The sequence below is a fragment of the Leptopilina boulardi genome, unplaced genomic scaffold, assembly GCF_019393585.1.
Source record: "Leptopilina boulardi isolate dan_hultmark-lab unplaced genomic scaffold, ZJU_Lbou_2.1 LbouV2_4, whole genome shotgun sequence".
NCBI classification, from domain to species: domain Eukaryota; kingdom Metazoa; phylum Arthropoda; class Insecta; order Hymenoptera; family Figitidae; genus Leptopilina; species Leptopilina boulardi.
This window is the reverse complement of record NW_026137973.1, coordinates 176969-199706: the sequence shown is the minus strand read 5'-3', so window position 1 is coordinate 199706 and position 22738 is coordinate 176969. Positions and strand designations below refer to the sequence as shown.

Genomic DNA, 22738 nt, shown 5'->3' with positions numbered 1-22738 from the left:
TAAAGTTAATAAAATTCTGAAAGAAATGACACCTTGACAAAGAGAATATGTTAATTTTTCAATTGGATATCTAAGAAAAACCTAATTTTAAATGTTTTTACTATTTTTTTTATTTCTCTGGCAAAAATTAATATTTTTAAACGTTCTTAGGCTCATTGAAATCGTATTTTGTTATGCAATTTAAATTATATAAAACAATTCATGTACACATTCTTCCCTAGCGTATGCAAACCGTGAAAGTTGGCTCATAAAATGTCAAAAAATTGTGATTAATATTTATATGACAAAAAATGATCAGTAAAATGTATAAATCTTAAATTTACTTACATAAATCAGAAAAGTTTAGAATGATATATTTACTTGATTTTTAAACATTATATTTTATTGTAGAATTAAATTAAAATTTTTTGACATTTTATGAGCCTACATGGTAGGGGCACTGTAAGCTTACACGGTAAAATCATTGTAAGGTTACAGTAAGCTTACACGGTAAGCTTATATTAATTGCTAACAAATAACAAAGTATTAATTTATCAACTTACAGTAAACAATAAATTGTTTTGCACAATTATATTTATTTTGTCATTTATATAAAAAAAACCCCGGTAGGGTTTGCTTAAAAAAATTTACTGCGCATTCGTAAGTGCCATAGAAAGCTACTGCGCATACATATTTTAAAAAAATTATTTATTGATACCTTTGAAAACTTGCCCTGTAAGCTTACTGTAACATTACAGTGACTTTGCCATGTAAGTTTACTATAGCCTTACTGTGTAAACTTACTGTATGGCGGACATTTTTATATTACCTCGACCTTACCTAAAGCTTACAGGGTTAGCTTACAAAAATTACATGTAAGCTTGAGGTAAGCTTACAGCAATATACTGTGCTCTGTGGGGTCACATTTTGTAACATTGTTCATCAATATAATTTTTTACAAACTAAAAACCTTTTAAACGATTTTTTGAAAATTGTTCTACGATAATTTTTTTTTAAGGAAAATATATGATCTAGGTAAACACAGATAAAAGAGAAATAAGAAAAACCACAATATATGAAATTTTTATTAACAATCATATTAATCTTTTCATACATTTATAAATTGAAACAAGTTGCCCGGAAATGAAACTTTGGATATCTAGTCTTAATTATTTTTTTCTTTATAGATCCTAAAAGAATATACATGTATGTATATATACAAAAAAAAGAAACATTTATGTATATTATTTCAATACTATAGAAAAATACATTTTTTCTTTTACCCCAATGAGATTAGCAAATACCTACACATTTGGTGTTTTATGTAAAAAAAAAAAAAAAACAATCCCAAAAAGAAATTCCTCCGAATTCTTAAAATTACAGTTCTAAAATGAAATTAAAGGAGGCAGAATGTATAAAAAACAGAAAAAAAAATTGTAAAGCTTGGTAAATTTCACTAAATTAGTTTGGTAAAATTTACTCTCTAACTGCGTTTCATAAATTATACTATATCAGTTTGGTAAATTTTACAAAATTAACATGGTAAAATTTACTTTCAACTGGTTTTACCAAATCAGTATGGTAACATTTCCAATGATTTGGTAAATTTTACTATGTCAGTTTGGTAAAATTTTCCTAAATCAGTTCGGTAAATTTTACTTAAAAAAAATTTTTTTGCCTTTTTTTATTGTTTCTCCGTGTAGATAAAATTGAATAAACATTCTGTCACATATTGCCACATTATTATTATTATTATTATTATTATTATTATTATAAATAGAAAAAAAATTTTTTGTAAAACAAGAGTCGTCAGTCAATGCATTATTATATTTTACAGTGCAGATAAAAAATTGACTTTTTCTTTTAACAAGACAGAGAAACACTGTTCAAAAAAAAATAAATATAAATAAACTTTGAACAGTGAAATCTGCATAAATAAATTTGTCTACATTTTTTTTTTAAATTATAGAATCGATCACCGAAAAAAAATACACGCGCGCTCTGAGTATTCAAAGATTGACAGTAGGTCTTCAATATATATATATATATATATATATATAAAACTCGTTTAAAAAAAAAGGAAAAAAAATACGAGTTCATTATTTGGAAAGCGTAATTCCATTTTTCTTCATCTTCTTATTCTTTTTTGTACATTTTAAAAATTCGAGACAGACATGCTGTGAATACAGCTGTAAGCTCGCGCTCCCATTTTTTTTTTTTTTTTTTTTTTGTCGATCGAGTGTGAATTATATAATTTTTTTTTCTTTTTCACCACTTGAGATCAATTTTTCGTGTTCTTTTTCTCTTTTTTTTTGGAGCACGAAGCTGAATGCTGATCACGGCCTCATAGCCGCCTCTCCTTCGAAGAGAATTCGAGAGGTTCAAGTTGGATTACAATTACGAGAAACTCCTCAATAACGCGCTATCTTCTTACATTAAATCCTTTTGTACCATCCGGTCCCATTGGCATTCGTATCACATTACTAGGGACACTAGTGCCACCTAGAACTGAAATAATATTTTATTGAATTCAATTTTAAGAATTTCACTTCTTAGAATTTATACATTTAGTCTAATTTCCATTTCTTCGAATTCTGTTATACTTAGAATTTACTTTCAGTAGAATTTTTATTTCTTTGAATTTCATTGTACTCAGAATTTCATTTTAGTCGAATTTTCATTTCTTCGAATTATTATTTAACAGAAATTCCATTTAATTCGGGTAAATGAAAATTCTGTTAAATAATAATTCGAAGAAATGAAAATACGACTAAAATGAAATTCGAAGAAATAAAAATTCGATTAAAAGTGAATTCTAAGTATAACGGAATTCGACTAAATGTATAAATTCTAAGAACTGAAATTCGAAGAAATGAAAGTTCAACTGAAAATAAATTCTAAGTACAATAAAATTCGAAGAAATTAAAATTCAACTAAAAGTAAATTCTAAGTATAATGAAATTCGAAGAAATGGATATTCAACTAAAAGTATATAAATTCTAAGAAATGAGAATTTGACTAAAAGTAAATTCTCTCTAAATGTCATTCAAGAAACTAAAGATTTTTTGAATTCTTATTTAACACAGAATCAGTCAGTTTTCAAAAATTCAAAATGGCGGACAAAAAAATGGAAAAAATGACTTAATTTGCTCAAAACTAGTTACTCAGGGGTTTTTGGGGTCGCTAATTACGAATTTGATGTCAGTTTTTAAAAATTCAAAATGACTGATCCAATATGGCGGACAAAAATTGTAAAATTTGGTAGATTGTTACGATAATTGTCACTTGGGGGTTTTCGGGGTCGCTGATTACGAATCTGATGTCAGTTTTTAAAAATTCAAAATGGTGGATCCAATATTGCGAAAAAAATTGTAAAATTTGGTAGATTTTTTACGATAATTGTCACTTGGGGGTTTTCGGGGTCGCTGATTACGAATTTGATGTCAGTTTTTAAAAATTCAAAATGACTGATCCAATATGGCGGACAAAAATTGTAAAATTTGGTAGATTGTTACGATAATTGTCACTTGGGGGTTTTCGGGGTCGCTGATTACGAATCTGATGTCAGTTTTTAAAAATTCAAAATGGTGGATCCAATATTGCGAAAAAAATTGTAAAATTTGGTAGATTTTTTACGATAATTGTCACTTGGGGGTTTTCGGGGTCGCTGATTACAAATTTGATGTCAGTTTTTAAAAATTCAAAATGACTGATCCAATATGGCGGACAAAAATTGTAAAATTTGGTAGATTTTTTACGATAATTGTCACTTGGGGGTTTTTGTGGTCGCTGATTACGAATCTGATGTCAGTTTTTTAAAATTCAAAATGGCGGATCCAATATGTCAGACATTTTTTTTTGAAAAAATGACTCAATTTGCTCAAAAATTTGTTACATATTTACTTATTTATATATTTACCTGATACTGAAGGCTTCGGTTGAATTTTACTAACTTCTTGAACAATTTTTTCCTCGGGACTTTTCTCTTCACCTAAAATTCTTTTTCTTGCCTCGGCATATTCTTGTTCTCTCTGTAAAAAAAAATTCATTTTAGCCCCAAAAACTCTTTTTTTTATAGAAAACATATTAAAATTTATAAAAACAAAATTTGGCACACTTGTTTAAGAGATTTGATTGGTTGCTTTGGTTTTTCGCCATTTAAAAGTGGACCATCGCCACTACCCTGTGAATTTCTTGAAGGCCTTTTTAAAATTTTCACCGTTGGTTTCGGTGGTACATATTGTGAACGTAATGCGTCATCACCTAAAATAATCATTCTCGTGCTTGTGCCGTTATTGCTTGTGAGCCTATAATAAATTTTTAAATTTTCATATATAAAAATAATTAATAAATATAAATAAATTTTATTTTTTACTAAAATCTTTTCTACAATCAAATAACATAATTTTAAATTTATTTTATTTTATCATTTCATTTTTTATTATTTCTGGTTAGTGTCTATTTTTTTTTAACTCAAAACTCTATTTATGTAACATAACCTAAAAATTTTGATAATCACAACTACAGAGGCTAGGAAAATTGAATCTTAAAATTGTAAAGGTATTAATTTACTTTAAAAGTTAAGATTTACTTTCATTTTTTTTTTTTTATTTTAAAAGAAGCAGAGGAAAAATTTCACATAAATTTTTAATATTTTTCGAACACATATTGTAATTTTCTACTTATATATACATAAGTATATCTACCTTGAAGTTTCGTCATTTAATTCGTCCAAAGGATTTATTTGAAGATCATTCAATTTTCGATCTAGAGCCTAAAAAATAAATGTTGAAAAAATTTATAAAAAAAAAAATGTCTAGTTAAAAAAATACGCATATATAATACTACTTTCATGACCTCAAACATTCTAATAATAGCATTCGAAACAAATTTTTATTAATCAAAAAGGAACTATAAAAAAAATAAAAATAAATAAAGAACTAAAAATAAAAAAAAGGAACTAAAATTAGAAAAGAAAGAAAATGAATGTAGTGACCAATCATAAAATATGCCATAACCAAAAAAAAAGCTACTGTTTATTCTATATTCTCAGGCAAAAAAAAAACAAAACGAAAATTAGAATAATTTAACTTTTTATTTATTTAAAAAAAAAAATCATAAATTAATCAAACGCGTGACAATGTTTTTGTACATAAAACAACAACGTGAAATTAATATCTTTATTTTTCTTCTCTCTCCCAAGTTTTTCCACTTTCTCTCTTACCCCGGAAGCTTCCATATCCTCCCAACTTTCGAAAACATCGTCAACTGTTGCCATTACGTTATTTATTTTTCTAAACTATTTTCTTTTCCTCACTGTACAAATATCACTAATTTTTTTTTTTTTTTTTTTTACTATAAAAAAATGTTTTGTCAAAAATTCACTGTTGAAAAAAAAAAATTCCACACCACAGAGAGAGAGAACCCCAGAAGAGCAGAAAGTTGCCACAGCAGAAAGACGAGATTTCCCCTCCCCCCACTATTATTCGCCAACAGATCAAAATACAAGTTGTTGCAGGTTAGATGTGTTATTGAGCGGGAAATATTTGAAATAACAACTTTTATTTTTAAATACAAATAGAATAAAAAATTCATTGTTAAATTAAGCAAATAATTAAAAATTATTAGAAAAATATAAAAAATAATTTTTAAATTCATTAAAATTATTACTCTTTCCTGGATTTTTTGTACAATTTTTGAAAATTATATCCCATTACTGCCAACTTAACATAATTTAATACCAACCTCAAAAAAAAAAATGGGAAATTGCTAAAATTTTCATTAATTTACAAAAAAAAAAGATATGAATTGTTCTTTGGTTTAAAGAAAAGAATTTTTTGTTCTTATTATTTTCCGTTAAAGAAAAATTTAAAAAAAATAATCGGAACCTAACCTACAAATTAGGTTAGGTTAGGTTATAGGTTAGGTACGGTATTTGACGTTTCGCTGAAAATTTATACAGCGAAAAACATATGATTTTTGTTATTACCTTTTTTTTGAGATAAAAATAAACGAAAAATAAATAAAAAAAATTTTTATTTGTTTTTTTTTATCTAAATGGTATTTTTTATTATTTTTCAAAATAGAAAAGAAATAACGAATAACAAACATTATAACCTATAAATTTTGTGTTGATAATATATTTATAATAAATAAATAATTTAAAAATTTTTTTTGTATAAAACATTTGTTAGGTTAGATAAATAAAAGAAAAAAATGGCAGAAATCGATTGGTAAGCAAAAAAAAAATTATAATACAATTATTTTTAAAATAAAAAAAATTATTTAACAAAAAACATTAAAATTTTTCAGGATCTCAAGAACATATGAATATGGATCTCCAAAATGTCCACGATTAGAAGAAGTTTTGGACCATCCCCTTAAACCTTTAATAGTTTCGGTATTTAAAACAAAAATTATTTTAATCTATTAAAAAAAATGTTCTTTTTGTTTTCAACTTACAAAATTTTATTTTTTTAATATATAGTTTATACATCAGTTCAAGAATAATAAAATTATCCAATATTTAAACAAACACGAAAATAGTATTTATTTAAAACAAAAATTGATATATCCAAGAATCGAATGTTAATTTTTTAAGTAATAATTTAGGCTAATTGTTATACGTATGAATTTCGTAACGTTGTATTAATAAATTATTAATATTACTAATAATTCTTAAAAAGAATTATTAAAATACTTCAAAAAAGAGAACACATTATGAAATGCAGAAAACAAATAACACATTATAAACATTATAAGAAATGCCTTTAGAATTTTTATGCCTAGTAATTTTTTTTAAATAATATTACACAGTAATATCCCTAATATCGATGTGATATTAGGGAATATTTTATGGTAATGTTTAAGTAATATAATAAACGGTAATATCGGTGTAATATTACATTAATATTACTATATAATATTACCCAATATTACATTGATATTACTGTATGAAATTATAATGTACATATTACCATCTAATACTCCACAATATTAAATTGATATTAAATTCTAATTTTACACAGTAATATCAATATAATATTACATTGTAATATCGGGGAATATTACACGGTAATATATTGATATTACTGTGTAAAATTAAAATTTAATATTACTATTGAGGAGTATTACATGGTAATATCGAGGTAATATTACATTGATATTACTGTATAAAAGTATAATGTAATATTACCTCGATATTACCATGTAATACTCCTCAATAGTAATATTAAATTCTAATTTTACACAGTAATATCAATATAATATTACATTGTAATATCGATGTACTATTGGGAAATATTACAATGTAATATTATATTGATATTACTGTGTAGAATTAGAATTTAATATTACTATTCAGGAGTATTACATGCTAATATCGAGGTAATATTACATAGATATTACATTGTAATATTTTCCAATAGTACATTGATATTACAATGTAATATATTGATATTACTGTGTAAAAATAGAATTTAATATTACTATTGAGAAGTATTACATGGTAATATCGAGGTAATATTACATTCATATTACTGTATAAAAGTATAATGTAATATTACCTAGATATTACCATGTAATACTCCTCAATAGTAATATTAAATTCTAATTTTACTCAGTAATATTAATATAATATTACATCGTAATATTTCCCAATAGTACATTGATATTACAATGTAATATTATATTGATATTAGTGTGTAAAATTAGAATTTAATATTACTAATGAGGAGTATTACATGGTAATATCGAGGTAATATTGCATAGATATTACATTGTAATATTTCCCAATAGTACATTGATATTACAATGTAATATTATATTGATATTAGTGTGTAAAATTAGAATTTAATATTACTAATGAGGAGTATTACATGGTAATATCGAGGTAATATTATACATTATACTTTTATACAGTAATATCAATGTAATATTAGGGAATATTACATAATATATTTTATTGATATTACCGTGTAATATTAGCTCGAAGTAAACCTTGTAATATTACATAATGTAAATTAAAAATTTTTGTACGAAGGTTGTCGATGGACGCAGTATTGTTCGTCGAGGTACTTTACGAAGTACAAGTACTAGTTCCTCGACAAGAACACCAACACCAACCCAAAGTTCCACGCCAAATATCAAAACATTCGCCGATCCTTTATTAGGTCATTCCAATCTCGATGGTACAGATCCACTTACACTATTTGCTCGCGAGGAATTGGATCCCCTGTCAAAAATGGCAACGGACGAGGTATTTTTTAGAAGTTTTAGTAAAAAAAAAAAAAAAAAATTTTCCTGAACTAGTTCCGTAAAAAGTTTCCGATATAATTTTCAACCCAATTTAAAAAATAGTACAAATTTAGTGAAAAATAATCTAAGTTCTGTAAAAATTCAAAAAAAGTTCCGTAAATTTTTCTGAACTATTTAAATATTTTTCCTACATTAGTTTGGTAAATTTTCCCAAAAGTAATTCAATAATAATTTCTGCATATTTTACCTTATAACATTAAATTACGTTATAATAATATAATTGCTCAGTCTTTTGCTTATTACTTTCGCAAAAAAAAATTTCTGAACTAGTTCCGTAATTTTAAAAAACAAAATTTAGATGTTTCTTTTTCTAGTGGGACTACTCAGCGAATGTCACACATACTAAAAAATTCAAGGACAAAACGGAAGAATTAGTCGAACCCTGGACATCGAGACGTAATTTAATTTTAAATAAATACACGACCAATGAAAAATTGTCAATTATCACTAGTTTTTTGTCCGGAGGCGAAAGAGGTAATTTTCTTTTTGCTTCTTAAAAAAAAATTGGTATTTTAGTTAAAATACATAGATTTTGTTGTAAATAAATTTATTTGCAGTTGTCGTTAAAGTTCAACCGAGTGGAACTGTCGATAGAGTAAAAACAAGATTGGAAAGATTAGATGAATTTGAAGAAGGCTCCGTTCGACAATTACTCGATTTATCACAACAAGAATATATGGCAAGAATTGAACAATTAAATAATGAACTTGTACAAGCATGGCACTCGGATTTTCGTGTTAAAGCTCTGAAAATTGCTATACAGGTATTTATGTAAATGAACTATAGTTAATATTTCTAAAGGAATTTAGTAAACCTTCCTAAACTATAGTTCAATAACTACTCCTGAAGTAGTTCAGTATTTTTCTTGAATTATTTCTGCAAATATTACTCAAGTAGTTTGCTAACTCTTTCTAAACTATATTTCAGTAACAATTCATAAACAAGTCCAAGAAAAATTATTCCTGAACTAGTTCAGTAAGAATTTATTACTTGGATTGGTAAAAATGGCATAAATTAGTTCAGTAACGATTCCTGCACTAATTCAGTAATTATTCCTGAATTAAATTAATTTTACTGAACCAGTTCCATAAAAGTTACACAATAGTTCGATAACTTTTCCTTAACTAGTTCAGTATATGAATTAATTACCCAATTCTATAAAATACCAAAAGTAGTTCCGTAAATTTTCCTGAACTAGTTCAGTAAGAATTTATTACTTGGATTGGTACAAATGGCATAAAGTAGTTCTGTAACGATTCCTGAACTAGTCCAAAAACGATTCCTGCACTAGTTCAGTAATTATTTCTGAATTAATTTAATTTTACTGAACCAGTTCCATAAAAGTTACACAATAGTTCGATAACTTTTCCTAAACTAGTTCAGTATGAATTAATTACCCAATTCTATAAAATACCAAAAGTAGTTCCGTAAATTTTCCTGAACTAGTTCAGTAAGAATTTATTACTTGAATTGGTACAAATGGCATAAAGTAGTTCAGTAACGATTCCTGAACTAGTCCAAAAACGATTCCTGCACTAGTTCAGTAATTATTTCTGAATTAATTTAATTTTACTGAACCAGTTCCATAAAAGTTACACAATAGTTTGATAACTTTTCCTGAACTAGTTCAGTATATGAATTAATTACCCAATTCTATAAAATACCAAAAGTAGTTCCGTAAATTTTCCTCAACTAGTTCAGTAAGAATTAATTATCTAGCTCGGCTAAAATATCAAAAGTAGTTTAGTAATTTTTTCTGAACTTGTTCAGTAACTATAAAATTTCTTTCTACAGTGCGCAAAATTGTTAGGTGACACATCAGCGATTGCCTTTTATCCCAGCAAATTTGTCCTTATCACTGATATTTTGGATATTTTCGGCAAACTTGTCTATGAAAGATTAAAAATGAAAGCCGAGTCTCATAAGTGAGAATTTTTGCAAATTTTTTAAATTAATTTATTATAATAAATAAAATTAACAAGTTTTTTTTCTAAAAAAAAACCTTTTTTTTTGCAATTCAGACCTGGAAGTAAAAGTTCGACAAGTTTACCGGAAAATTTTACACCCGATATGGTACCTGAAAGTGCAAAAGAAACTTGTCAGAATTGGTTCTATAAAATTGCATCAATTCGAGAATTGGTACCGAGACTTTTTGTTGAAATGGCAATTATTAAATCGTATAATTTCTTAACAACAAGGTACGCATTTTTTTTTTTTTTTTGCAAAATTACAAAATTTATCACTTTTATTATAATTATAATAAAAAAATTTTAGTGAATCAATTTCGGCATTACGTAGAATAACACGAATGATTCGTGGAATTGGTAATCCATTAATTGGAATTTATGCACGTTGTTATTTGTGTCGTGTTGGATTGGCATTGAATAAAAATATGGATTTTGAATTTGCCAAGGAGAATTTTTATGATTTTCTTTGTACATTTCAACAACTTTTTACGCCATCAATGAAAATTGAATTGAATAAACAAAATATTTCATTTCATTCGTATTTAAGCCTCTATACGCCTGCACTCGAATGGATATTAGAAATTGTCGCTGCAACTGCTTCGGATAATTTATTGACCGAAATTATTTCACGTTGTAAATTGATGCCAAAAAGGTAGGAAAATTTTTTTTTATTTAAATGTAAATGAAATATGCTTATATTAGAACAATATTTAATGCAAAAAATTAAGACTTGAGACTATTGAGACTTGAGACTATTGAGACTATTGAGACTTGAGACTATTGAGACTTGAGACTATTGAGACTTGAGACTATTGAGACTTGAGACTATTGAGACTTGAGACTATTGAGACTTGAGACTATTGAGACATGAGACTATTGAGACTTGAGACTATTGAGACTTGAGACTATTGAGACTGTTGAGACTTGAGACTGTTGAGACTTGAGACTGTTGAGGCTTGAGACTATTGAGATTTGAGACTATTGAGGCTTGAGACTGTTGAGACTTGAGACTATTGAGGCTTGAGACTGTTGAGACTTGAGACTATTGAGATTTGAGACTTGAGACTATTAAGACTGAGGAGACTCTAAACTTTTAATTCTGTTAGGACTTGAGACTAGTGAGACTTAAGACTATTGAAACTTGAGAGTATTGAGAATTAAAATTATTGAGACCGCTATTTTTCATAGAAATTTTTTTAAAAAAATTAATTATTCGTTATTTTTAGTGGATTATTAATAAACACAGCGTTAACATCTTTTAAATCATCCTACATTGCAGCAAGATCAATGGAATTTGTAAATCTAGTTACAACTTGTGAAGATGACGGTAAAAAAAACAACAATAATAATAATAATTTTTTATCGAAAATGCTACTAATTTCCACCTAATTGTGTCAATTTACCCCCTATTTAGTGACAACATGCCCCATCTTTGTGTCATATATTACCCCAAAACTGATGAAAAATTCTTCTATAATATATATATATATATATATATATATATATATATTTGTGCCATTTTACCCAGAACTTGATGACATTTTACCCCCCAAAAATTGTGTCATATTACCCCAATTTAAAATTTATATTTATTTAAATATAAAAAATAAAGAGATAAATATTTTGTTTAATTTTCCCCCACATAAAATAGGATTTCCACAATATCTTCTGTATCGAAATTTAGGCGAATGTTTTGTAAAAGAACCGCCAGCAAAAGATGATTGTCAATTGGTTTTAAATGACGTTTGGAAATATTTGGCAAGCCTCAAAGATTCCACAAAATTTATGTACTGCACTGAAATTTGGATTCAATTTACAGTTATTCATTTTTCTGTGAGTTTCTTTAGAAAAAAAAAAAGAAGAAAATTGTTTATCAAAAATAAATTTAAAAAAAATTTTTTTCAAGGTGACCGAACTAAATCAATTTTTGGGAGCTGTTATCAATCATTTGGGCTCAAATCGTGCATTTGAACAATTTTATCCACAATTACAGACAATTGTCGAGAAAATTGTTGCACACACACAAGATTTTGAATCCTTGCTAATAATGGTGAGGAGAATTATAGAAAAACAGTTTAGAATAATATACCATTTTTTTTTTTAAATATATACCAAATTTTTATTAATTACTTTTTTTTTAATCGATAGAATAATTTTTTGCCGCTATTGGATCTTTTTCATAAAGAAAGCATTAAAGTTGATGTATGTAAAATAATTGTCGAAGGATTTGGCGCACAAAATGGACCAATCACAGATCCAATTGTCATTAATGCACTTATGTTTATTATGAAAATTATTCACGACTCTGTTAGGTGAGTGCGAATAAAATGATTTTATATAAAACAAACTGTCATTTTACCCCATTGTAGTCAAAATTACCCCGTCTGTATGTCATATTACCCCCGTATTATTAAAATTAGTGTTAAAATCTCGGTGCCATTATACCCTCGCACTTGTGTTATATTACCCCACAATATTAAAATTACTATTAAAAGATTAGTGTCATTTTACCCCACATTTGTGTTTTATTACCCCATTTGAATTAAAATTTATGACAAAAATAAAATAATAAAAAATTTAGTGCATTGACTGTGGAGGATGAGAAACGACAAATTGGTAATTTAATTTGCGGTCTTGTTCAACGAATCGATTATGGACGAGATTTTGAGAAACAATTAAATTTTTATGTCGAGGCAAGAGCTGCATTTCCAAATCTTGACGCCGTTCATATTCAACTTGTTCAGGTATTTTTTAAATTAAAGAATTAAAAAAAGCAAACAATTTACCAAAAAATAAGATTATATTTGTTATAATTATAGACAAAATATAATTTTTTTCTATTATTATTATTATTATTTTTAGTGTGTAAACAGATTGGCAGTTGATACGAGAAAAATTGTACGTGGCCATCATACGCGACGAACATCTGCATTTGTTCGTGCATGTGCGGCATTTTGTTTTATTACAATTCCCTCATTATCATCAGTACATTCGCGTCTTCAATTATATCTTCTATCGGGTCAAGTTTCACTTCTAAATCAATGTCTTGGGCAAGGTAATTTAGAAAAAAAAAAAACTTTTTTAGGATCTATTCTTTTTATTTTTCATTCTTTTTGATACGTAGTAAATTTTTTTTTTAAAATTTTAATGCAAAAAAATATTAAATTTTCACAGCCGATGCATGTTTTAAAGCGGCATTGAGCCTCGTGCCTGAAATGCCTAAAACAATTGATATCGATGGAAGGCAAAAAAGTACTGAACCATGTTTGCTTTCGTATCTTTCAAATTTTTTGTCTACTCTCCTTGTTGTTCCAGTAAGTAGTTTTTCATATATTATATATATATATATATATTTTACTTTAGTTTACAAAATTTTACCAAATTTTACTATATTTGACATAAATTTTACGTAATTGATGGTAAAATAGTTTTTTTAAAAAATGAAAATATTAAAAATTACCGACATAGAAATCTACCTTACCGACCGATGGTATTTTATTTTCTATTACTATTATTTAAACATAATTTTACTCAATTTTACTGTACTTTTCCTGATTTTACTACATTTGACATATATTTTACGTAATTTTACTATATTACCGACATTGAAATCTATGTTACCGACTGATGGTAGAACAGTTTTTTTAAAAATGAAAATAATAAAAATTACCGACATAGAAATCTACCTTACCGACCGATGGTATTTTATTTTCTATTACTATTATTTAAACATAATTTTACTCAATGTTACCGCTAATTTTACCCGATTTTACTACATTTGACATAAATTTTACGTAATTTTACTATATTACCGACATTGAAATATATCTTACCGACTGACGGTAGAACAGTTTTTTTAAAAAATGAAAATATTAAAAATTACTGACATAGAAATCTACCTTACCGACAGATGGTATTTTATTTTCTATTACTATTGTTTAAACATAATTTCACTCAATTTGACTGTATTTTACCCGATTTTACTACATTTGACATAAATTTTACGTAATTTTACTATATTACCAACATTAAAATCTATCTTACCGACTAATGGTAGAACAGTTTTTTTGAAAAATGAAAATATAAAAAATTATCGACATAGAAATCTACCTTACCAACCGATGGTATTTTATTTTCTCTATAGGATAGTCCAGAGCATGGAGTTTTATATTTAATGCGAGGACTACTCAATGCAATTCAACGTTGCTTTGAGGAACATTCATCGACAAAATATTATCTCTATCTACGAGTTCTTGATCTCCTCAGTACATATACTCAAGAAAATTATCCATATCATGTTGACAAGGTTTGAATTCTTTTTTTTATTAGTTTTCACTAAAACTATAACCTAATTTTATATATTTATACAAATTTTAAAAAATAATATAGAAAAATTGGTCACTAATATTATTTTTTTTTTAAGGTCGATTCAAATGATCGTCTCTATGGCTCTGATCATAAATTCATTGGCGAAGTAAACAAAATATCATCAAAAGTGTTACATGAAATTTTAACACATTTAAAATATTTAAGTACTAGTGATCAATTGGAAAAACAATCGCAACTCGCATTAGATTTATTTATTCGTATGATAATAAGAGCCGATTTACAACAATCAACAATGACAACATTGGCGATTAATTTATGGAATTTGTCACAAAAAAATGGAAACGAAGAACAAAATAGAAAAGTAAATGAAATTTTTAATTTGTATTTGTATTTATACTTTTTTTTAAAAAAATAATTTTATTTTTTTCTTCTTTGCAGATTTGTCAACGAATTATTTCTCATATGATATTTAAAAGTCGATCTCCAGATTTTGAGCATTTTGGTGAGATTTTACAAAAAATTGTTAAAACATAAATATTTTTGACACTTAAAAAAGAAAAAATTTTGTTATTTAATTGACAAATTAAGACTGTATATCCTAAATATGACAATTATTAAATTAATTAATAAATAAATACTTGTTTTTTTAAAAAAACTTATTTATTACTCAGCGAAAAATATATTGTCTACAATTTTTCTTTAAATTGTTAAAAATATGCGATTTAAGAAAATAAAACTACATGGATCGTTAAACAATTAACAAGATGGTAAAAACAATTTTTAAATAAAAATATCAAAAATAACCAACCTAGAAATCTACCAAACCGACCGATGGTAAAGAAATTTTTTGTAAAATGGTAATATAAAAAATTAGCGACTTAGAAATCTACCAAACCGACTGATAGTAAAGAAATTTTATTTAAAAAGGCTAATATAAAAATTACCGATATAGAAATTTACTTTAACGACTGATGGTAAAGAAATCTTACTGGCAAATGCTAATATAAAAATGACCGACATAGAAATCTACTTTATCGACTGATGGTAAAACAGTTTTTGTTTGATAAAATGAAAATATAAAAAATTATCGACATACAAATCTATTTTACCGACGTTTTTTGATAGACGAAAATATAAAAATTAACGACATAGAAATCTACCTTACCGACTAATGGTAAAACAGTTTTGAAAAGTTAGCAAAATTTCAAAAAAAAAATTCTTTACCATAAGTTGGTAAGGTAGACTTCTGTGTCGGTAATTTTTTATATTTTCATCTTTCAAAAAAAAACTGTTTTACCATCAGTCGGCAAGGTAGATTTCTATGTCGAAATAATTCAATAACGTAATTAATGAAAAAGAATAATTTTTATTTTTTTTTTAATACTTAGTACAGAAATTACAATTTTTTAAACATTTTTCTTCTTTTTTTAATTTTTTTTTAAATTTGATTAATAACACGAAATGAATTTAGGAGGTAGAAAATGTGTGTTGTAAAACTAAAATTTCAAAAACTAAAAAAGAAATTTTTTTTCTATATTTTTTGTCCTTCTTTCTGTTCTTGAATAATACGACAAGGAGAGTAAAATTTAGCTAAAAATATTTAATTCGTGTAGAAAAATAATCTGTTGTTTTTTTTTATCATATGGAAGACAATATATTTTTTTTCTTGCATTTTTTTTTTTGTTGGAAGACACTGGATATATTGAAAGAACTTTGGAAAATAATTTTTTTAATTTTTCTTTTCTTATTCCTTGAGAACGGAACGCAAAGTATCCAGGAAAATATTTGCGTGATATTCCGTGAATGTTAGAGCGGGTCTCAGTCTAATTGCTTTTTCCCCACAGCCTCCTGATTGAATTCCTAAAAAAAAAAAAAACAAGTTTGAGGTAAGAAACATTTTTTTTACATTTTTTCAAGAAAAAAATATTTTCCCCCAAAAAAAAAATGTTTAAAGTACATTAATAATGCAAAAAATTAATTTTTTAGAATTTTTTATTTGGTAGAGTTGAATTTTTTTTTTTTTTTTTGTTACCTTTTGCTAATAATTTTTTAACCGTAGAATCGCGAAGCTCAGGAGTCGCACAGTCAAAGGCAATAAATGTTCCACGACCTCGGGCTGAATTAATAGCATGTGGCAATTCCCTCTGAATTGTTTTCAATTGTTTTAGAGTGTAATCGCCAACTCGCGCCACTCTATCCAAAAGATTGTCCTGCTCAATAACTTGCAAAACAGATTCAAGTAAAATTAATTTACTTGGATCGCCCATCCATGTGTTAAAAATTCTATAAGGTTGTTTGGCTCTGTAAAAAAGATATTTTTCTTTTTTAAATTTAAATTTTCTTTTTTTTTGTAAAATCATAAAAAATATAAAATAGCTTTAAAAAATTTATTTTTTTACACAAAAAAAATTACAAATTTTTAAGATTTTACTTTTTATTGAAAATTTCAATTACTTCATTTCGGGAATGTGATAGTAGCCGCCCATTTGCATTTTTTTGCTAAATGTAACAATTTCCGGTGGGGATTCAAGATTAAAATGTTCGTGACACCACATTTTTCCAGTTGGTCCACCACCCGTCTGTACTTCATCAATCAAAAGAGCCGATCCGTGCTAAAAAAAAAAAAAGAAGGGGGGGGGGGGCAAATTTTTTATTTAAATATTATTTCAAGGACCCAAAGGTCAAAAATTCTAAATCATCATATCAAAAATAAAGTAATTGTATTGAAATTTTATACAATTTAGAACAATATTTTTCTTTTTCATAAAATAAATTTTACCTTTTTTGCAATTTTTTGAAGTTTTTGGAAAAATTCCGGTGACCCATGATTATCACCACCTTCAGCTTGAATTGGTTCAATTATTATTCCAGCAACTGGAATATTTTTTGCCTCATATTGAACAATTAGATCTTCTATCTGTTTGGAAATAGAATCAATAATTTTTACCCCCCCCCCTTTTCGAGAAAGATAATTTTTAATACCAAAGAAATTATTTTTCCTATAGAGGTACTACATATTGAAAAAATTTTGCTTCCCTTAAACGAAAAATTTCTATATTCACTTAACTTCACTGAAGTTAACTGAATAAAGAAATTTTTCGTTTAGGGCAGCTGAGGCACTAAAAATTTTTTCAATGAAGAAGAATAATAATTTTTTCAGCAAAAAGAAACAAAATTTCTACCTCTGCTAAACATTTTTGATCTTCTTGTTGATTTTCACGAACATTATCCTCGAGGGGATATTTGTACTTTGGAAAAGGTGCTATTGGCCAATCAAAAGCCGGTACGTCAATTTTGTGTATATATTTACTGTGAGTCGTTGTTAAAGAGCCCAAAGTTCTACCATGGAATGCTCCTGATAATAAACAGAAATTTATATAAAAAAAGAAAATGGAGCAGGAAATGTTAAAAGAAACTAAAAGCACTTTCCTAATTTGGTATTATGATACATTATATGATCAAATTTTGGAAATTTTTCATGTTCTTCAGTTTGTATTTAGAAGCATATAAATTAGGCTATGAACTTATTTGGGTTTAAAAGCAGTGGATAAGGCTAAAAAATTATATTAGCATCTGCAAAAAAATAATGCAAAACTTAATAAAGCTTTCAGAATTTTTGGGTGTTCATTAGTTGTGTTTAAAGGCAATGGATAAGGCTAAAAAATTCTATTAGAATTTGCAAAAAAAAAAAATAGTGCTGCAAAACAAAATACAACTTTCAAAATTTTGGGTTTTCATTAGTTTATAAAAGCAATGGATAAGGCTAAAAATTATTTCGGTACCTCTGTTAAAAAATAATGTTGCGAAACAGTAAAACTTTGAGAATTTTTGATGTTTATCAATTGTGTTTATAAAAGCAACGGATAAGGTAAAAAAATTATTTGGTTATTTGTAAGAAAACGGATGTTGCAAAACAAAATTTTGGATCAAAATCAGTTCTGTTTATAAAAGCAAGAGAAATTTATTTTGGTATTTCAGAATTTTGGATCAGTTGTGTTTAAAAGCAATTAAGGTAAAAAAATTATATTAGCATCTACCAAAAAATAGTGCTTCAAAGTAAAATTTTGGATGTTCATCAGTTGGGTTTATAAAAGCAAATAAAACTAAAAAATTATGTCTGCAAAAGCATTAAAAAAAAAATGTTTTCCTCTTTTACTACCTTTGAAAGACATAATCGAATAATTAGGCGATCCTGGACTATTATTAATCATACAACTCTCCATTTCCTGTTTAGTAAATGGAGCACCTTGTCTCTTTTTCTCGGCGTACCAAAAAAATATAGCCTTAAATGCATTTTCATTGGAACACGAGCCACACATCATTGTTGTTATATTCGTTAAACCCGGTGGTGCAACCTAAAAAAAAAAAAAAAAAAACCTAAAATTTACAAAGAGAAAAAAAGCAAAAACCCTTGGTTTTTTTTTTGCCAACAATTCCATAATTTTACTTACGCCCTTTTTTAAAAGAACGTCCTTTAATTTTTTCGGCCAATTTCCACCGGGAAAAACTCCTAAAGCCGGTCTATTTGCAATTATTTTCTGCAAAAATTAATTTTTGGTAGAAAAATAATTTTTTATTACAAAAAATTGAAATTTATTAAAGCTTAAGCTTTTTCCTTTAACATTTTAATGATCAAAAATTAATTTTCGTTTTTTTTTTTACTTGATTAACTGGATCGGCTAAAACATCAAGCATCGCCTGATGATTGTATCCAAGAGGCATCGATGAAATTTGCATATAAACATCTAGTAAAATATTTCCATCCACATCGGATACATAATTTCCTGTTGATTTTTCATAATCAACAAACAATTGAACTGAACCGGCTTGCTGGGGAGTAAAATTTGGATTTTTTTTTAATTTAAAAAAATTCTATTATTTTACTAGGGGGGGGGCGATTATTTTTATTATTAGGGGGCAAAAAAATACCTGTATATTATTTAATTCTTTAAATAATTTTTGAGACTGAGGCCCAGGAATGTCGGTCATTATCACTGGTTTCTCTGGCTCATGAAGTAGAGGTCCAGCGGACATATTTCTCGTCCAAAGAATTTCATTTCCTAATGAAACCAAAATTATAATCTCCCTTTTTTTCTCTTCTTAGAATTTAATTTTCGTTACTTATAATTTCTCTTGTTTTTCAAAAAAAAAAAAATCCATTTTTCTAATTTCGAATTTTTATATCCATTTTTGTATTTATTTTAAATATTTATTTATTAAAAAAAAAAAAAAAATTTTTGTCACTATGTTGCGGTTATTACTGATCCTAATGGACCACAGTTCTAAATTTAAAACGCGGATAAAAATAGATAAATATTTTCCTAAGACACAGACATCTTAAATAAAATAGATTTTAAAAACTTTTTTCAATTTTAAAATTTAAATAATTTTTTCTAATAAGTAATTAATTTTTCTATTAATTAAAAATCATTTAAAAAATTTTATTTTATTAGTAAAAAGTGAGGAACGAAATTTTTTTTTTGAATTGAAAAAATTATTTTATTTGCTGTTCGCCAATAAAATAACAGATTAGATTTAACTGATGCCTGTTAACGACAATTGAGATTTGCACTCTCATAAAAGACAAACTCAACTGTGAAATATTGTCTCCCCTCTACTTAAAAAAAATATTAACCCAAATATTTAGTTTAAAAATTTTTTTAAAATTTTAATTCGAAACATAAATTTTAAAATTGTAACTAATTTTTAAAAAAATGGAAAATTTATTAGATAAGGAACTTTAAAATTTTTTTTTGTCATAATTTTCCCTTTTTTTTAAATATAATGAGAATTCTCTTGCAAAATTAATTTCTTCCTTTATACAATCAATCAAGAGTGAGATAAGATAGTATTGAGGGCATTGTAAGTTTTTAGAAAATAACATTCAATATATTAAAATTGTATCAATAACAAACAAAAATCCAATAAATTTAATATTAATTATTATTTAATCAATAAAAATTTATTTTAATGACAAAATTTTAATTTTTAGATAATTTAAATTAGAAAAAATGAAAGTGCCTTTAGAATAAATAATTGTTTAATTGAAAGTCGATTAAAAAGTATAGTAAATTCAAATTTTTTTACATTTTTTTTAGCAGATTTAAAGTGTTTTAGTAGATTAAATTTTTTTTTTAAATATATTAAATATTAATTATTTATTTAATAATAAATTAAATTCTTATTTTCCAATTTTATTTTTTGTTAATAATTTAAAAAATAATAATTATATAAGGGAAATATTTTGCGCGCAGGGTTTCTCTTAAATGGACCAAATATTGATTCGGATGCTGGGAACGTACTGTTCTATTTGACCTACAAAAAAAAATTTATATTTTTTTTTCAGAAAATTCATAACAAATTATGAAAAAATCGGAAATTATTTTATTGCACTCTGACTGTAAGTAATTAATAATTAAAGAATTAAAAAAATTTTTGCAAGATTCATTTTTTACTAATTTAAATTAATATTTATTTTTGTTCCAATTTTCCAAAATTTGTTCTTTCTATTTTAAAAAAATATCAGGTGATTTTAAATATCAAATTATTTCCGAAACTCCAATATTAGACATTATAAAAAAAAAACTCTTATCAAAATTCAAATAGAATTTATGAATATAAATTTTTGCGATAATGGATATATTTTTCCCCGAAAATGTTTATTCGGAAAAAAAATTTTATTTTACAAAGAGAAATTATAAGTACATTTTTGCCACTAAATTAAATTCCATGAATTTTGTAATTAATTTCGAAAAATTAAATATTAATTAATTTCCAAAAAAGAAAATTTTTAATATTTTTATATTACCTTTAAGTAATTTTTGTCGGGCACAAAATATTGAGGAACATTTTCTAGCGAGCATTTTTGTTTTTTTTATTTTCGTGTTTTGTCTGATATACACAACACAAAAACCAGTTCACTGATTGATGATGAGAAATTTAGAACGGTACATCCGAGGAGAGCAGAAACTAGACTGAATGCTGATTTATATTTTGTCTGTGTATCGTGAGAGAGCCCCCTTTAGAATGAAACCCGCCCAACCACTTTGTTCTCTTCATCGATCCATTCGCAAATTTGGTTCAAACATTATAATTTTGGAAGAAGGTAATTTTTTTCCAATTTTGGATCCAAAATCGGATTAAATGGTTAATTTTTAAAATTTTAATATTCGTTTATTAATAAACAAATTGGAAACAAATTAAAATACGAAAAAATTGTTTATAGCCTCCTCTAAATTTTTCCGTAAGGATGAAAAAATCGGTTTGCGGTCAGATCTGTCGACTTTAAAAATTACCGAAAAATGAATTATGAATTTTAAAATGAGGAATAGAGACTCGAAAGGTATATTCATTTCGAACATTTTCACAAGAAAAATTATTTGAAAGAAATGTTCGTTTTCCCTCCGAGTTCGCTAAGGAAGAAATACCTATGACCAACAAAACTATTGTTGTCTAGGCTATCGCTAGCAGAAGAATGATCTACAAAAATCATTCTACGTAAAGAAAAATCTTTCCCATTGACATCAGTTAATAATGAGTGTCAATTTTCGGCATTCAGAATTTTAGAATTAGGTATTTATTCCGTTAAAAGATCCTAACCAATACATATTAGTTCCAGAGACACCTTTTGAATTAAATTCACAAACTAAAACTTAGTCTACTTTACAGTGACCAAGATTGTATGATTCAAACTCCAAAATCAGTTCTGAAATTGAAAAAATAAGAAACAGCGACAATTACTTCAAAAAAAAATCTTAATTATAAGATAAACGCCGAAGATATTCATTTGTAATATCAATTACCTTTAATTCAAGAATCGTTACGTCATGAAAATTTTAAAAAATCTGCGATAAAATTTATATAGCAGGGATATTCATTTGTAATATCAATTACCTTTAATTCAAGAATCGTTACGTCATGAAAATTTTAAAAAATCTGCGATAAAATTTATATAGCAGGGATATTCATTTGTAATATCAATTACCTTTAATTCAAGAATCGTTACGTCATGAAAATTTTAAAAAATCTGCGATAAAATTTATATAGCAGGGATATTCATTTGTAATATCAATTACCTTTAATTCAAGAATCGTTACGTCATGAAAATTTTAAAAAATCTGCGATAAAATTTATATAGCAGGGATATT

The 22738-nt window shown here is 26.1% G+C and overlaps 3 protein-coding genes across 3 annotated transcripts; 1 reads left to right on the top strand and 2 right to left on the bottom strand.

The window, feature by feature from the left end:
- Window positions 1-1043: 1043 nt before the first annotated feature.
- LOC127289137 (SUZ domain-containing protein 1) lies at window positions 1044-5454 on the bottom strand. Its single transcript, XM_051316909.1, has 5 exons — window positions 5204-5454; window positions 4686-4753; window positions 4097-4286; window positions 3899-4010; window positions 1044-2487 (listed from the first exon to the last, which is right to left on the bottom strand). The coding sequence occupies exons 1-5, from the start codon at window positions 5255-5257 to the stop codon at window positions 2402-2404; spliced, it is 510 nt and encodes a 169-aa protein (XP_051172866.1). The 5' UTR covers window positions 5258-5454; the 3' UTR covers window positions 1044-2401.
- Window positions 5455-5891: 437 nt separating this feature from the next.
- Window positions 5892-15246, top strand: LOC127289136 (VPS35 endosomal protein-sorting factor-like). The gene is made up of 18 exons (XM_051316908.1): window positions 5892-6212; window positions 6292-6379; window positions 8021-8236; window positions 8610-8769; window positions 8853-9058; window positions 10090-10220; window positions 10317-10493; window positions 10570-10914; window positions 11489-11589; window positions 11914-12095; window positions 12169-12312; window positions 12411-12574; window positions 12844-13006; window positions 13125-13317; window positions 13437-13576; window positions 14407-14568; window positions 14686-14952; window positions 15030-15246. The coding sequence occupies exons 1-18, from the start codon at window positions 6196-6198 to the stop codon at window positions 15123-15125; spliced, it is 2952 nt and encodes a 983-aa protein (XP_051172865.1). The 5' UTR covers window positions 5892-6195; the 3' UTR covers window positions 15126-15246.
- Window positions 15247-15937: 691 nt separating this feature from the next.
- Window positions 15938-21617, bottom strand: LOC127289141 (4-aminobutyrate aminotransferase, mitochondrial). Its single transcript, XM_051316918.1, has 10 exons — window positions 21400-21617; window positions 19521-19651; window positions 19254-19421; window positions 19043-19129; window positions 18751-18946; window positions 17774-17946; window positions 17371-17508; window positions 17046-17203; window positions 16624-16892; window positions 15938-16451 (listed from the first exon to the last, which is right to left on the bottom strand). Exons 1-10 carry the CDS (start codon window positions 21452-21454, stop codon window positions 16336-16338), a joined length of 1491 nt encoding a protein of 496 aa, XP_051172875.1. The 5' UTR covers window positions 21455-21617; the 3' UTR covers window positions 15938-16335.
- Between the last annotated feature and the right edge of the window lie 1121 nt (window positions 21618-22738).

Bases quoted from the DNA above. Each gene is read 5' to 3' on its own strand.
- LOC127289137 (XM_051316909.1), bottom strand. From the start codon at position 5,257: ATGGCAACAGTTGACGATGTTTTCGAAAGTTGGGAGGATATGGAAGCT. The intron at 4,754-5,203 runs GTAAGAGAGAAA...TTTATTTTTTAG, and splicing joins AGGATATGGAAGCTTCCGGG to GCTCTAGATCGAAAATTGAA. The intron at 4,287-4,685 runs GTAGATATACTT...AATTTATTATAG, and splicing joins TTAAATGACGAAACTTCAAG to GCTCACAAGCAATAACGGCA.
- LOC127289136 (XM_051316908.1), top strand. The intron at 11,590-11,913 runs GTAAAAAAAACA...CACATAAAATAG, and splicing joins TACAACTTGTGAAGATGACG to GATTTCCACAATATCTTCTG. The intron at 14,953-15,029 runs GTAAATGAAATT...TCTTCTTTGCAG, and splicing joins ACGAAGAACAAAATAGAAAA to ATTTGTCAACGAATTATTTC.
- LOC127289141 (XM_051316918.1), bottom strand. From the start codon at position 21,454: ATGCTCGCTAGAAAATGTTCCTCAATATTTTGTGCCCGACAAAAATTA. The intron at 17,204-17,370 runs GTAAAATTTATT...TTTTTTTTTTAG, and splicing joins TTCAAAAAATTGCAAAAAAG to CACGGATCGGCTCTTTTGAT. The intron at 16,452-16,623 runs GTAACAAAAAAA...TTTTTTTTTTAG, and splicing joins TAAAAAATTATTAGCAAAAG to GAATTCAATCAGGAGGCTGT.